General features: G+C 53.3%; 1 protein-coding gene across 1 annotated transcript in view; it reads right to left on the reverse strand.

Moving 5' to 3' along the window:
• CRTAC1 (cartilage acidic protein 1) overlaps positions 1–16,083 on the reverse strand; it is a 129,175-nt gene that overhangs the window by 14,654 nt on the left and 98,438 nt on the right. The window contains exons 6-8 of the mRNA XM_087824491.1: positions 8,756–8,890; positions 5,330–5,475; positions 2,598–2,734 (exon numbers count right to left, since the gene is read on the reverse strand). Coding sequence (XP_087680617.1) covers positions 2,598–2,734; positions 5,330–5,475; positions 8,756–8,890 — 418 coding nt within the window. The remainder of the gene's footprint in view (positions 1–2,597; positions 2,735–5,329; positions 5,476–8,755; positions 8,891–16,083) is intronic.

Consider the following 16,083-nt stretch of genomic DNA (forward strand, 5'->3'; position numbering starts at 1 on the left):
CCCTGCACTCCCCCACATCGCAGGTGACGGCTGTCTGCCCAAATCACAGAGTTACCAATGGGCTGTGATGTAGCCAGTGTTTCAGGAGGGAACTGGGGACCTTGAGCTGGAGCCTATGGGGTCTGGATGGCAGAGAGTGTTGGCACAACTGCAGGGTGTCGGCAGGGCTGAGCAGATGCTCTGAGAGATGTCCTCTGTCCACGCAGGGCATCTGTGCTGAGCACATCCACCTGCGCAGTCTGGGCAGTGGGCAGTGTGCCTAGTTGCACTTGGCTGTGTGCACACCTGCTGGAGGTGTGTACGCCTCAGCCTGCTAACACCACAGTCCCTTTCACCACTTGGGTCCTGCAGACTCTGTCACAGCTGGGCAGAGACACCCCTTGGTTCAGGTGATGGGCAGTTAAGGGCTCCTAAGGATAAAGTCCAGCAGTCCTGCTGCATTTCTGTATTCGCTGAACAAGTTATTTTGCAGCAACTTCTGTGTGCTGGGCACTGCATGGGGGCCTGTGGCTACGGTGTGCATCGGGAAGGAAGGAGCTCAGAATCCACGACCACAGGAAATCTCATGCAGAGTGCCCAAGGACAGGGAGAGTGAGGCTGAGGGGAGGGCAGAACTGGGCAAGCTCACCCAGATATGGGAAACCAGGGCAGGCTTCCTGGAGGAAGGGCTAACTAAGCTGAGACAAGCATCCTGAGTGAGTACATGTCACTCAGATGAGGGAGGAGTGAAGGAGAGGGTGTGGGGAGTGAAGATGAAGGCCCAGGTCTGGCACAGCCTAGAACTGAAAGAAGCTGGGGGGTGCCTAGTGCTTAGTGGTAATTGGGGAAGCAGAGAGCATGGAGGCTGGGGACAAAACTGGTAGGCATGGGATGTGTCAAAGAGGAGGCTTCTAAAAAGTTTCAAGTGGAAGAGGGGTGTGGCCAGATTTGCACTTGCTGTGTAGGACTAGACACCGGGAGATGGCCGGAGGTGGGTACAGGAGTCCCTTAGAGAGCAGGGGTGGCAGAGGGTGGAGAGAAGAGAACAGATCAGAGGCACATTTAGATGGGTAAGTGGTGTGACCATGCACGTCCCAGTTGGTGGCTCTTGTCCTGCCATTATTAATAGGACCCCTTGCACTCTCATTAAGCATCCAGTTTGGGCGATGCTTTCCCTGGTCACCCTAGGCGTTGCTGGAGGACTCGCAGACTCAAGCCCAGTGAAGCTTTGAGTCTCCAGTGCCTCCTACAATGGAACGAGCCCACTGTGTTCCATTCAGGACAGGGACAGGTGGAGGCCAAACTTCCAGAGTTGCCAGCTGCATGGGCGCCTCAGTTGCATGCTCAAGACCCAGTCATCTACCACGAGGACTTGGGGCACAGCCATGTACCTGGGAAGTGGCTTCCACTGCTGCTACATAGAAGTAAACACACTAACTCATGGGGCAACTGCGTGGTGACACTGTCTAAGGACAGCCCTGTGCCAGCCGGCCCTTGGAGTGGCCCAGAGGGAGGTTTGACAGGGACTGGGCAGGAGGGCAGGTGCCTGGGTTCTTGGGCCACAGAGATGAGAGCACTAGACTCCTTGGTGATCAGAGGCCCTGGCAAGTGACACTTTATTAGCCAGAGAAGGAAAGCAGTGTCTCTGTTAACGAGTAATTGATCTTCCGCAATTAATCTGGAAGTTGTGAATAAGCTCTTTGCAAGGCACCTAATTAGTAAATCTGGTGCCTTCAGGGGGTGATTACATCCAGTCAAGATTGATGCTTTGTTAATACTTATATTTTAAATGCGCTTAGTCACAGCTCTCACCTTTTATTAATAGTTGGGACGCCCCTGGAGTAGGGAATGGGGACCTGGTGAGCCCAGCAGGTGGTCTGGCCCATTTCCTGAATCCGAGGCCCCTGGCCCACCCTCTTTTCCCCACTTGGTCCTGAGCCCCATTAGCATGTTTTATACCAGCAAGAGGGCCATCTCAGGCCACATGAGTTCTGAGGTTTGTTCCCTAACAGTGGTTCTCAAGCTTTATGCCTGAGGCCTAATGCACTTGTTAAAAATACAGATTCCTGGGCCTCACCTCCTGAGATTCTAATTCAGGAGATCGAGGTGGGCCCTGGGATTCTATTTTAAGTAAGTGCTCTGGGTGATTCTGATGAAACGGTCTCCAGGCCCCTCTTAGACAAGTGTTGCCTTGAAAACCCAGTCCTTCCTCCCTAGACACAATGCCCAGAAGTGAAAATACTTATGGTCATGCTAAAGGCTCTGAGAAGTCCTGCAGTCAATAGACCTGCCTGTATTTGCTTGACCCAGGTGTACCTAAACAGATTTGACTGTAACCACTTTTTGTGGTAGTGGGAATTTCTAACCTGTGGAGCTTCTGGACCCACTTTGGGCCAAATCCCTCTGCCCATTATTCCCCCTGCACCAGGAATTCTGGGTTCCCTACCCAGAATTCACCCTCCATGCCTGCAGCCTCTTGCTCAATCTCTGTTCTGCCCTTCATCAGGGTGCCTTCTTCCACCTCAGCCCCTGGGGCTCCCCTTCTGAGCCCTACACCTTCCTCCCTTGACCCCCAGCTCTCAAGGGTGGGTGGGCATGAGCCAAGCTGAAGCATCTACCGGAAAAGGCGGTTGGCTGAGGAGCTTCGGTGGGCAAAGTTGTTGAAGAAGATCTCTAGCTCCTGGTCATTGTCAAAGTCGGCGGCGATGACTGTGCGGACAGGGGAGGGCATGGAGAACTTGGGTGAGGCGATGTCCTGGGAGGAGAGAGGGCTGCAGGTCAGCAGACAGATATGTGGGAGAGTAGGATTTGGTGAGAGGCTGATTCCCCCACTCTCTCTCTCTCTCTGTGTGTGTGTGTGTATAGTCAAAGATAAGACAGCTCGACCTAACACCACATCCCTCACCTCCCAGGTAAGGGACTGGGGGGCTGTGTTTAGGACCACAGAAACCTCAGGCTGCTTATAGGACAAAGAGGTAAAAGGAACAGTCCCAGTTCACACCAGTGAAGCACTTGGCTGTTCCTAATTGTGATCACATGTAGCCCTCCCATCTGTTACTTGAGGAAGTGCAGATATTAGCATTCCCATTTTACAGGTGAGGTAACTGAGTCCTGGAGAGGGAGGGGAATTGCCCATAGTCGTAGGGAATGAGTAGGGCCATAGCCAGAGCTTCTGATTTCAGGTGTTGTGCCCTTTCTAGTACACATCCTTACTCCTCCTTAGTGAGAGTCAGAAGCTGGGTGGATACAGGAAAGGGCTGTGCATTTGAACACAGACTTTTCTGCTAACGAGCTGTGTGATCTTAGGCAAGTTACTGAACCTCTCTGATCTAACTTTCCTCACCAGTAACATGGGAATAGTAATAGCGGCCCATGTAAAAGGCTTGGCACAGGGTGGGCATGAGAAAGATTACAGGCAGTCTGTCCTGGCCTTGCCCCTGCTCTCAGCCTCATGGAAGGTGGCAGAGGCTGCCTTTGGCTGTATTTTTGCTGTCTCTGTTACCTTATGTTGTTTCTTGAGGGTCTTTTAATTTTTTTAAAGACATTTGCTTTGAGAGGTTGCAGAAATGCTTGTCCAGGGCTCAGGGGTCCCCAGACTCCAGATAGCCCTGCTGGGACCCCAAAATGTGGGCAGGGCCTGGAAAAGGGTCCCAGGTGTGGGACTTGCCTTTGAAATAGGAGAGCGGTGTAGGGTGACCTTTAGACCCTGGGAGCCTAAGTCCCAGGGCCCACATGGGGAGGGTTGGGAAGGGTACGGTGGTGTTTCTGGGAGTGCCCCTCTGCCCTTAGGCCTGGCCCTGCCCCTGGGCCTCATACTGTGGGTCCCATCCCTTGGCTGCAGGAGTGAGCTGGCCTGGGACAGCTGGCAAGCTGCCTGTCCTGGGGAGGCCAAAGAGGGAGGTTGTCCCCATCAGCGCAATAATGAAGCTGATTAAGAGCCCCGCCAGCTGGCCAGGGAGGGCTGAGCAGGGCCTGAGGCTGGGGAACAAAGAGCCTCAGTATCTCTAACTGGTTATTATGCTATTGATTCTGTAGAAATGGAAACCTGCATAGCCCCCGTGGGGCTGCCCCCTGGACGCCTGGGCTTCCAAGATAATGCATGTAAAGCGCTTAGCGCAGTTCCTGGCACATGGAAAGCGCTTGATAAATGAGGCATCTGTTATTATTATTATTGCTCCTGTGAGCTCTGGGGAGTAGCTATCGGGGGTAGTAGGGCTCATACACCCAGCACACTGACATCGGGGCTGGATCATTCTTCGCTGGGGGGCTGTCCTGTGCATTGTAGCATGTTTAGCAGCACCCCTGGCCTCACATACTATATGCCATAGCACCCCCTGTCCCATTTGTGACAACCAAGAAGACACTGTTCAATGTCTCCAGGTGGGGGCAAAATTGCCGCTGGTTGAGAACCTGGGTTAGAACAGAAAGCAGAATAAAGATGAAAATCATCCATGATCCCAGGATCAGTGGTCCCGAGGTCAGGGCTCTTCCCCACCCAGAGAGCCAGGCTCTCAAACCTCTGCAGGGAGCAAGCAGCTGTGCCTGGGCACCCAAGGTGGCTGCCTACGGGGCAGGGAGCTGGTGGCAGTCACCCAGACACAGGTTCCTGGAGGCTTCCCTGGGACCATCGAACCTCAGGCAAAGGCTGGAACTTTCTCACTCCCTTAGGGATTTCTGGCAAGACCCAGGCACCTCCAGAGCAATTCTGACTCCTCGAGATCAGCTTCAGCCCTGCATTGCCCTCCACTACCCTTCTTGAGAAAGCCCCAAACTCAAGCTCATCAGGCTGGTGGCACATCCATTACTGTCACCAAACAGTCCCTTTGAAGAATTCTTGGAATCATAGTCTATTGACAGCTCAAAGAGGGTATAGAGAGGGGTTTGCCCACCCTCTGCTATTTGTCCTTAAGGGGCAGCTATTGGATCTGTGGCCTCAACCTCCTCCACATCCCTACTCCCCATATCCCCACTTGGCTGGAACCTCAGTTTGCAAAGCTCAGGCTGGGCTACTGATCAGGTTTTCCGCATCTAGAGAATGAAGTGTCCCTCACAGAACCTCCTTTGCTCTGCCCATCTTGGGGGGGGGCTGCTGTCCTTCCCCTGCCACTGGCTTTCTCTGCTCTGCCCACTAGAGATGTCACAGCAGCCCAGGATGGAGTCCATCGTTGTCCCCCAGATGTTACCTTCCTTGTGGCTCCCCACCCCTGCCCCCAGGCTCTGCATAGCCACCAGCTCCTTCTCAGCCTGGTGGGAGGCACCGGCAGGGCTGTAATCCCAGGATCTGTCAGGGCCACTCACAGTGCTAGGTGGCAGAAGGGAGGGAGGGTGGGAGGGAGAAGCCCCTTCTTACCCGAAAGCGGACCTTCCCGTGGGCGCTCATCTGCAGATAGAGGCGGTGCGGGCCATTCCAGTTGCCGTAGACGATGTCCACTTTGCCATCACGGTTGAAGTCCGCCAGGGCAACACCTCGTCCATGCTGGTGGGGGTCGTCCACACCTGGGAGGAAAGGCGGGAGCCCTCAGGGCTGCACCCCTGCAGGCTCCAGAGACACCCACCTCGCAGGGCCTCCATGAAGAGTAAAAAGGGAGGGCGACCCTCTGCTGTCCCTGCCCTCCTGGGAGCAGATGGGGAGACACAGCTGTAGTCTCAGAATTTTTCCACAGGGGTGGGAGGTGGGAAAGCCATCTAGCTGCAAACAGAACCAGAAACTTGCCTTTAAGCATCATTTGCCCAGCAAGCACATTATTTTTGCTCAGTTTTGGGGTAGCATGGGGCAAGGCTAGTGAAAATACTGGAGGACTGAAGCTCTCCCCGGCCACCCCAACACTGTCTCTGGGACACATTAAGTTGACCAGAACTCTTTTGCTTAAGTCTCTCAGTGGCTCCCCAGTACTCTTGGGTCAAGTTCAAAGTGCTGCCTGGGGAGGACAAGGCCCTGCCCACCCCATCTGGTCTTGATCTGGTACTATTCTCCCTCCCATTCATAAGCACTGGCCACCCCATGTTCCTGTCATTCCTCAAATGAACCAAGCTCTTCCTAGCTTCTGGGCCTCTGCTCAAGCTGGTCTCTCCTCCTTGCTTTTTTCCTGGCTCTTGGTTCCCTGGCTCCTTGTCTTTCTTCTGTTATTAGCCACAATGTCACCTCCTCGGGGAAGCCTTCTCTGACCATTCCCATGAAAACAGCCCGTCCCACCCAGCCTGTTATTCAGCCCCCATGCTTTTTCTTCACTGGGCAGATCCCACACATAATTATATTCCTTTGGGGTTTACTGGCTTAGGTCGGCTTTCCTACTAGAACTTGGGCTCCACGAGGTCAGAGATTGTCTTCTTATTTGCCTGTGTGCACACAGCACCTATCTCAGCGACTGTGGTGACTGAGTAGTTTTCAGTAAATACTTACTGAATAAATAAAGAGACATAAATAATTTACCAGAAGGCAACTGGGGACGTTGGTGACAGCAGAGGAAATATCGCATCATGACAGAGAAACCCACAGCGTGCCTCGTGAAATCTGGAAAGGAATGCTGGTGTGTCCAATGTCACCTGCTCATGCTGTCCCTGAATCTGCTAGTGGATAGCAGGACTGAGCTAATCCTGGGGCAGGATGGAGGGGGCTTTGCCCAAAGGGATGGAGGGGGCTTTGCCCAAAGGGATGGCCTTACCTGGCTGCCCAAGGCAGACAGTTTCCCTTGGGCCAAACGTGGAGCTGAGAGATGGTAGGAGCGGCTCTAAATACCCACGCTGACTCTTACAGAGGACAAACTGCTATTGGTCATCAGGCCCTCAGAGATAGCAGGCAGTGGGACAGTAAAATGGGGAGTGGGGATCACAGACCCTAGGGCACAGGGAGCTCTTGCCAGCTGCAAACACGGAGATCCTGAGGACAGGAGCCAGAAGGCGGGGGTGCCCCCCCCCAACCTTGGAGGTTGAGCATCCTCTGGGGGAGGAGAAGATCTGAAGGATGGGGGTGGGAGTTGGGGGAGAAGAGGCAGTGAGAGCCAGGCTTGAGAAAGAGGGCTTGCAAAGAAATCGGGGTGGCCTCCAGCCTCTAGGATTAATAACCCATTAATTCTCTGCAGAACTCCCCAGCCCTAATGTCGGTGGCCTTTTGTGTTGGCCCATTTCTCTCCTACCTACGAGGCACCTTGACAAGGAGCTGGTTCCCTTTCACGGGAATAATCGGTACCGGCTGCATTTCACAGCAGCATCTGTTTGGGTGATGAATGCCCTCTTGACATGTCTTGTTAAACCCCTGCAATCATTCTGACTTTCAATTACGGGCCTCGCACCTTTCCTCTCTCCTCCCGCCTGATACCTTCTCCCACTCCAACTCCTTGGCTCACCTCTGCTTCCATCTCTTTAACACCTTATCAAATCCTCTAGGTTTTCTCCATCACCACCTCGCCTTCATCGTATGATTTTTCAGCAATGAGAAAATTTGCTGCCAGAGTGTATAGCTCTAGGAGAGCAGAGCTGATGGGGAGGACAGGCCAGGGGAGCCGCCTCCAACTTCAGCTTTGCCTGGAAAGGAGGCGAGGGAGAGGCAGGATGGGGAGCCAACTGGCTACACGTGTGTGGGGGGGGGGGGCGTGGTGCTCAAAATGGGGACTCTGAGCAGAGCTAGGGGAGGAGGTCCTCAATTGTCACAGAGTATGGACCGACACCAGCTCAGGGATATGATACTCCTGCCAGCATGAGCTGGAGCTTGTGGGACCTTTGATCTATGTCTCTGGGTCCCTGCTCACCTCTTCTTCCGGAGGCCAGAGCTTGTCCCTAGGCCACCAAGAAGGAGGTGAAGTGAAACCTTCCATTCACGGGCAAAGCGGGAGGGCCTGGGCAGGGAGGAGTGATCGGAGGGCGGACTGATTACATCCATCAACAATTACTGTGTCCATTTTGTCATTCAGCAAAATTTACTGGGTGACCACTGCACGCCGAGCATGTGTCAGGAATGAACAGTACAGAGGCCAGGCCTTGTAGACACAGAGGGATTATTATGGCAATGTGAAAGCCTGAGCAAGGGGCACGTTCAAGGGCAGCGGGAACACAGAGGAGGGCGTGCCAATCTCTGCCGGGGGCACGGAGGGAGGCAGGAGAGGCTGCGCAGATAACACGGGAGCTGAGTGTTGAAGGATAACAAGAAGTTCTGCAGATAGAGAAGGGGGAGAGGTAGAAAGAGAGGACAGCAGATGCAAAGGCCCTGAGGCAGATGAGGGATGAGCACAAAGCGAGAAAGGGGAGCAGAGCTGGGAGTCTGGAGCCCTATTCTGAGTGGATTTCATCGTTTCTTCTTCTTCTTATAGCTGTTCATTCTTCGTCTGTTTCTTCTCTGTTTCCCCGTCTAGGATGTCAGTGCCTTGTGTGTGTGAAAGGAGGGGGGGTAGGGTGGTCTTAGCCTCATTCAGGTCAGCATCCCCAGCTCTTAGCACCAGCCTGGCAGTCAGCAGGAGCTCAATAAATGGTTATTGGATTGAACTGAATGCTTAAGATAAATGTGGGGAGGGGAAATGGAGAGAGGGGAAATTAATGCTGAGACTCAAGCAGGGCTTAGAGGGACAGGGCCGATTCCAGTTGCTAGCAAACCACCCCTGTGGCCTGAGCCATGGCAGGGGATGTGCAATTGGAGATGACAAGCAATGTTTCCCTGTGCCGGGCAGAGGATGATTTGTCCCGCTCTCCCTGAGGCCTTTGGGGTCATGCTCTAGAGGGGGCAGGGCAGCCCAGAGTCCCTGTGGGTCTCCGGGGCGGAGGGACACAGGGCAGCGGCTACACTCACCAGCGCTGGCAGCTGCGTCCACAAAGGTGCCATCACCTCGGTTATGGAAGAGGAAGTTGGGTCCATTCTCGTTGTCACAGAAGATATCCGAGGCACTGCTGCTGAGGATGGGACCCACGCTGACACCCCGGCCTCCTAGGAGAGGACATTGGCCCACAGTAAGTGGCAGAAGCAAAGCCCCAGTTCTGTGTAGAGGACGTGGCTGCCTGTGAGGCCTGTGAGCAGCTGTGCTAGTGATGCCTCAGAAGAGACTGGGGGCGGGGTGGGGGATCCTGACCTTCCAGAGGCTTCCCTGAGCCCAGATCTGGGCTTAGAGTCCCACAAACCGATGTGGAGGGTGACCACACTGATGTTGATGCAAATGAGGAGTGAGACTAAGTCACTTTGTGCCAAAGGAATGATTCCATGAACTAGGGAACAGAGAGATGGCTGAGTTACAATAATCCCTAAAGCCAGCTCTAACCACAGTATTTTGGTTAAGTCATAGATTTCCCTGACAACCCCACCCACACCTCATTATATATATGCTGGTCAAGACGCGGGGTGAGTTCCCGTTCTAAGAACTTACAGGAATAGGCTCCAGCTATAGGCACAAGATGCGTACCTTGCTTTGTTTGACATAGTGAGCAATTGGGAACAGCCTGCATGTCCATCACCAGCAGCTGGTTGTTGGATTATGGTGCACACATATGACAAAGCATTCTGTAGCTACTAAAAAGACAGCATGGATCCATATGTACTGATTTGGAGGAGTGCCCATGACATATTTTTTATGTAAAAAGCAATTTGGCCCTGGCAGGGTGGCTCAGCTGGTTGGAGCGTCGTTCCATACACCAAAAGGTTTCAGGTTTGATTTCTGGTCAGGGCACATACCTAGGTTGCGGGTTCGATTCCTGATTGGGGCGAACACAGGAGGCAACCAATCTGTTTCTCACATTGATGTGTTACTGTCTCTCTCCCCCACCCCTCTCTCTCCCTTCCTCTTTTTCTAAAAATCAGTGGAAATGTCCTCAGGTGAGGATTTAAAAAAAACCGCATTTGCCAAGTAATCATATTGTGTAATCTTACTCTTCTTTAAAAAAAGAAAAAAAAAGAAAGGAAAATACATGACTTTTCTGAACATGTTTGTGCAAACTTGTTTTTGAGTTTGGGGGAAAGTGGGAAAGGCTACATCCTTAGCCATCCTGGCTACTGGGTGGGGTAGGATTTGGGGAGGGAAGAAGAGATGGTAGTTGGCCTTTTTTGTGAATGTCTTCATATTGTTTAGCTTGTTCCAACAAGAATTGTTTCTTTAGTTTAAAAGGAAAAAAAATCCAATGAAGTGTATTTATTTAATTATTTAAAGAAAGAAATCAAGCCAACCTACATTAGGGTCTGAAGTCTTCAAGATCAGCTTTGGGCTACCCAAGTCAACAAGTCCAATCTTACAACATTGTGGACAAATCACCCTAACAACTGGAGTTCAAATAAAGCCCTGAAAACCACACCCCCAAACATTGGCAATACAATGCAGAAAATAGCCTGACCAGGACCAGGACATGGATTCTAGTCCCAGTGTGGCCTTTTTTTTTTTTTAACGTTTTTATTGATTTCAGAGAGAGGAAGGGAGAGGGAGAGAGAGACAGAAACATTAATGATGAAAGAGTCATTGATTGGCTGCCTCCTGCATGCCCTCTATTGGGGATTGAGCCCACATCTGCCCTGACCGGGAATCGAACAGAAATCTCCTGGATCACAGGTTGATGCTCAATCTCTGAGCCACACCAGCCGGGCCCCAGCGTGGCTTTATATTTGACGATGTGACCTTGGGTAATCTGAGTTACCCTTTTAGCCTCAATTCCCTCGTCTGCAAAATGGGGATAATGTGACCTGCTTTTGTTATTTCTGGGTTTTTGAGGAGATCAAGTGAGGTGAGCTACGTGAAAGGTCTTTGTGAATCCTATGACCTTGCTGCTCAGAGTCAGGGCCATGAACCCGCTGCAGGGGCATCACGTGGGTGCTTGTTAGAATGCAGAGTCTCAGGCCCCTCCCCAACCAGGCCTTGCATTCGAACAGGACCCCTGGTGGTTTCTGTGCACAGTGAAGTCTGAGAAGTGCTGCAATAAAGGGCTATTCAGTGCTGTAAGAATAGTTATCAGAGCACACAGAAGAACTTGATTTTTTTTTTTTAAGTAAATGAAAGCTTAGGCAGACTCAAGTGATGTTGGGCCAGGAGCTCCCTGCCTGCTGCCTCTGGGTGCAGCAGAGATTTCCACAAAGCGACTGTGCCAATTTGGGAAGGTGGTTCTCTTGGTCCCCAGGCTCCTCCTGTCCTCTGAGAGATGTCCCTGAAGGAAATCTGAAGGAAATCATTGGGCCTTTCTCACCTGTGCAAATGCATGGAGCCTGACCACAAGGGCCAGTGTTTGGGGACAGGGGAAGGGATGGGGCAAATGGCACTGTCACTCTCATGGTGAGCCTTCTCATTAACACATTCTGGGCCTTGTGCCTCCCGATTCCTCCCAGGTAATCTCATTAGCTCTCAAAGCGAGCCCAAGTCTCATAAAAATGAAGCCACTAAGTCCACAACACGCTGGGGAGCATCATCCAAGATGCGACCAGCGCTTTTCATTAGGAGAGCCACAGTGAAGGGTGGGGAGCCTTCAGATGCCTGTCCTAAAGCCAGCAGGGAGGGTGCTGGGCCACAACCTGGGCACCGCTGTTGCCCAAACAGGAGCTGCTGAGTGGCTGTTGGCAGCTGTCCCTGCCCTGGTCGTGCCAGACTCCAGCCCAGTAGCAGGCTTCAGTGAGAAGCTCCTGGCCTTGCCTGGGCCCCTGGAAATTCCAGGTGGGACTCTGGGACTTGCTGCCCCACTCCAGCATCCTCCAATTTCCTCTCTGCCTCTGGCTCCCAAGCTGTGACACATTCCCTTCATTTTCCACAAAGCAGGTTATTTCCCTCTTGGACAAAATTCTAAATCTTTCTAATTAACTAATTGGGTTGGGTTGAAGCCTTCCACCATTTGTAACCTGTAATTACTAGAAAATTGCCATGGTAACCACACTACTAATTAGTGACAATTTATTGCCATGGCAATCAGACCATAACAGAGATGTTACCCACAACTCCTTCTTGGCAAGTTCGCTGCGCAGTTAGGAGCAGGTGAGTTGACAGTTGGGGAGCCGGCCTCTTGGGCACTGGTCCCAGCAGCCTTGGGGGGGAGGGGCAACCTGCGGTCTGAGGCAGGGGCAGCCAGGAGTCTGCACCCCTCAATGGTGCCACAGGGGAAAGTAACTCTCCTCTCAGGTCGATCGTGTAAGTCTTCCTTAAACCAATAAAATCCATCCATCCTAAGTGTAGCCTGACACTCCCACCCCCTGCCTGGTCAATGACAGAGGCCCCTTACTCAGCAAGTATCTTTTGCCTGGGCCTTTCCCTTCCTCCCCCTGCCTTTCCCCCTCCTCCGTCACACCCTCCTGTCCTCCCCTTCTTAAGGTTTAGCACACATCTTCTGGGGCTACCGAGGGGCAGTTAGGAACATCTCTATTTGGCCTTGGAGAATGATGCCCCAATAAGGAGTTAAACTCCACTCCACATCAATGAATTCTTATATACTTGAGGCAGGCACATCCTCTTAGGGACAAGCAGTTCCCTGGTTGGGGCTCGAGAGGCAGCACTGGTGGTGGGAAAGGCTGAAGGTCAGGGAGTTCAAGCTCTGTGACCTTGGGCACAGCCCTGGACCTTTCTAGACTTCTTGTTTTCTCACAAGAGAAAGACTGACAATAATAATAGCTCTTTCTCAGGGCTGTCATAAATATTGTCAGCTGGTTTTTGGAAGGTATCTTGGAAAATGTCAGGTGCCACACAGTCATTAGCTGGGACTATTTCCCACCTGCTGGGTGAGTAATATGCCTTCCAAGGCCTCCTGGTTCTGTGTTGGGTGTGAATGCTGCTCCCTGCCCATCTCTTCCTGAAGGCTTCTCGGCCCACCAGGCTGGGTGGGCGAGGTGGAGTTACAGGGGAAAATGTGTCCCCATGGCTCCCTCTTCCTTTTGCCACATTCCGGCATCCCCTTCGATGATCGGCTCATTGGGCCCGAGCCCCATGGGGCAGCTTCATTTACCCTCAAGAATTGCACCCCTCAACCTCTGAACCCTGCACTTGGGTGAAGCAGACTCAAGTCCAATTGGTGTGCAGGTCATCCATCTATCAGACCATATCTGGGTCAGCACACAGGGTGGGGGTGCGGGGTGTGGGGGTGAGGAAGGGAAAGAGAGGTTGTGGGAAAGAGAGTGCGTGCTGCTGAACCACCCCAAACAGTGGGCCTGAGGATACAGGGACCAAGAGGCAGGGGGATTCTTTGTGCTAAGGAAAAGCCTCTAGGTTCTTGCCCCACCTCTGCACCCCCTCTGGCCACAGGAACTTGGGAAGTGCGCTCTCCAGGCCTTGATCCCACTCCCTGTGAAATGGGTGGGGGAACAAGATCTCCAAGGCTCCTTCCACCTCTGCTCCTCAGTGCATCCTCTAGGCTGGGCCCCAGGACAAACATGGTTGGGAGTGGAGTCCTGGGCCCATCCAGACTCGGCATCATGGAGGCTGAGGCTGAGACGAGGCCTGTCGGCCAAGGAACCTGGACCTGTGACAGCAGTCTGCTGAGACCTCGACAGAAATATGATGCTGGTGCACGCCAAGGCTGTAGGCTGCCAAGCACATCCAAAATATTGTAAAAGTAGCAAAGACGCTAGAAAATGCAGGGGTGGAGGAATGGGCAGCGTGTGTGTGTGTGTGTGTGTGTGTGTGTGTGTGTGTGTGTGTGTGTGTGTGTGTTGGAGAAGGGGGTGTGGGGGTAAGGGCAGGGTGGTGACAGGGTCTCTCGCCCTAAATTTCCCGAAAGTTCTAACATGTAATAACACTGTGTTGGTGCTAGTGTTGCGTGGCCCCCATGCCCCCCAGCCCTCTGTGAGCTGTCAGATCTGGGCAGGGTGCCGAGTGTACGGTTGAACAGGGTATTAGACAAGGACATTCACTGCTCCCCGATCCTCCCTGCCCATCCCTGCAGGATGCTGAGGGGCAGGTGGGCAGGAGGACAGGCATTTGTTTGCTGGGTGGGGAGTCCCACACGTGGGGCACCAGGGGGTTACAGGAGGGAAGTCTATCCTCACCGCCCCCACCCCCCAGCAGTGAGGGGGCTGGAAGAAACCATTTCAGGAGAGAGGGCAGGGAAAGGAGTGGCAGGAATAGCTCCTTTGGCAACCTGTGTACCAGACATTGAACACGTTTCATCTCACCTCACCATTTCCTAGGTGAGGAAACCGAGGCTCAGAGAGGAGCAATGGCAGCCACCAGGCAATAGATCACAGTTCAAACCCTCGTCTGGGTGCCCCCAGAGCCCGGGCTGTCCCCACAGTGCACTCTCACACATTCCTACTAAAGTTCCTTCTGGCCAGAGGAGCCATCTGTACTTCTGGAGGGGCCCAGAGGAGCCAGCCACAGCCTTGACATTTCTTTAAAACTTCTTATTTTAGCTGAAGAAAATGTGTGCAAAGGTTGCATTTGTATAGTACAACATGTCTGTGTTTGTTTTGAAAGAAAAGTGACGTCCCCTCTTGTCAATCATCAATGTGTCTGATAGCCTGTGCATCTCAGGGCTTTGGACACCCCTGGCAGGGGTTCCGGGCCCTGGCTGAGGAGCTTGTCACTCCAACCCTGCCTGTCCCTGGCTGTCAGATCTGGCTGCACTCCCGCTGCAAGGCTGCGCCTGCGGGGAAGCTGGGAGGCTCCGCGGCCCACACTCTGCCGCTCCTGGTCACCTCTCCAGAGCTGGTTGGTGGGGATCGGCCAGAAGGCCTCAGCTGGGCTTTAGGCATCTCTGTCTCCTCCAATAATGACTTCCTATAAATCAGATCTGCCCTCGCTTTGTTCTGCACTGCTCCCAGTCAACAGCGAAACTCCCCACCCAACATCGTAAATCCACCTTCATTTTCTTTTCAAATTTCTTTAAGGCTTCTTTAATAACCACCTTGCAGCCCAGGCAGATGCTCCCTTAAAGGGTGGGGCCAGAATGCAGAGTTCCTGGGGAGGGGTGGAGTTCGGGGGAGGCAGGGTCAGGGAGAAGGGAAGAGATGGATTCCAGTGGAGACAGGGATGAAGAGGCCCATGTTTGTGCCCAGGGCTGGAGGACAGGCTGGGCACACATGGAGAATGCCTCCAGGGCAGGGGCTAGGCCTACTTTCTTTGTGCTTCCCCCTGTGCCCAGCATGGCACTCCCTACATCCAGGAGATGCCCAGCAGAGGGCCCTGGCATCACTGTCGGGTCCTCAGGGGAGGAGGGTGTTGCTGTTTGCTACACTTCGTGGGCACTGCCTGTGTGCTAGGCCCTGTGCCTGGCATGTCCATGTTTACCTCCTTTCATTCTCACAATAACCCCATTTTGCAGGTGAGAAAACTGAGGCCCTCAGAGGGTAATAATCACACTTCTACTGCTGCCTGGACAGGACATGGTGGAGGCAGAATCTGTACTTGGCCCTCTGGCTCCAGATACTGTCCAAGCAGCTGTTAGATGGCTAGTTCAAGGGGCTCACAGGGGCTAAGGGACTTGCCCAAGGTCACTTGGGCCCCAGAGGCGGTGCAGACCTCTTGGTCCCCATCTTCCCCCTCCTTGGGTTCCATGCCAGGCCCTCTGCCACAGGGAGAACTGATTCTCAGGATTCCCAGGAAGGGTAGTTCCCCTCACTTTCCAGGCTCCAAGAGGCTGTGAGCAGCTGCGGAAGTCAGGGTTTGGGATTTTCATCGAACCAGAAACCATGGGGAGTGGCTTTCCCCCAGCTCAACTCAGCGCCAGTGGCTCTCCCAACAGCACCCTCCAGGGGCCCTCGAGTCCTCTGAGTCCCCCGAGAGTAGGCATACTGGCCGCTAGATGGCACTGTGACCCAGCAGAGCTGCTGTCGCCAGAGGCATCCCGTCTGGAGAGGAGGCCTCCCCTCCCCCTCCCGAGGAGCTGGACAGCCGGCGACAGCAGTGCCATCACCCTGGGCTGCTGAGGATAGGGCTGCTGGGGCTCCCCATGCTGCCCTGGGCACCCCAGGCCAGGCAGCCGCATCAGCCAATTGGAGACCATAATGGAAGCTGAGTGCCAGTCCCTGGGGCTGTGTTCCCGGTGGATATGGGGCCTTTCTCCTTCACCAGCTCTTGTCAAACTGAGGGTCATCAGAAAGGTCAGCTGGTTGGTGTAGTTTAGGCATTGGAGGATGGGGCTCTAACTGCTAGTTTTTCTGCACCCTCCTGTGTGACCTTGGGCAAGTCCCTTCTGTCTCTGGACCTCTATTTGTTCTTTGGTAAAATGGGGAGT

Source organism: Miniopterus natalensis, chromosome 14 (assembly GCF_054644295.1).
Source record: "Miniopterus natalensis isolate mMinNat1 chromosome 14, mMinNat1.hap1, whole genome shotgun sequence".
NCBI lineage: Eukaryota > Metazoa > Chordata > Mammalia > Chiroptera > Miniopteridae > Miniopterus > Miniopterus natalensis.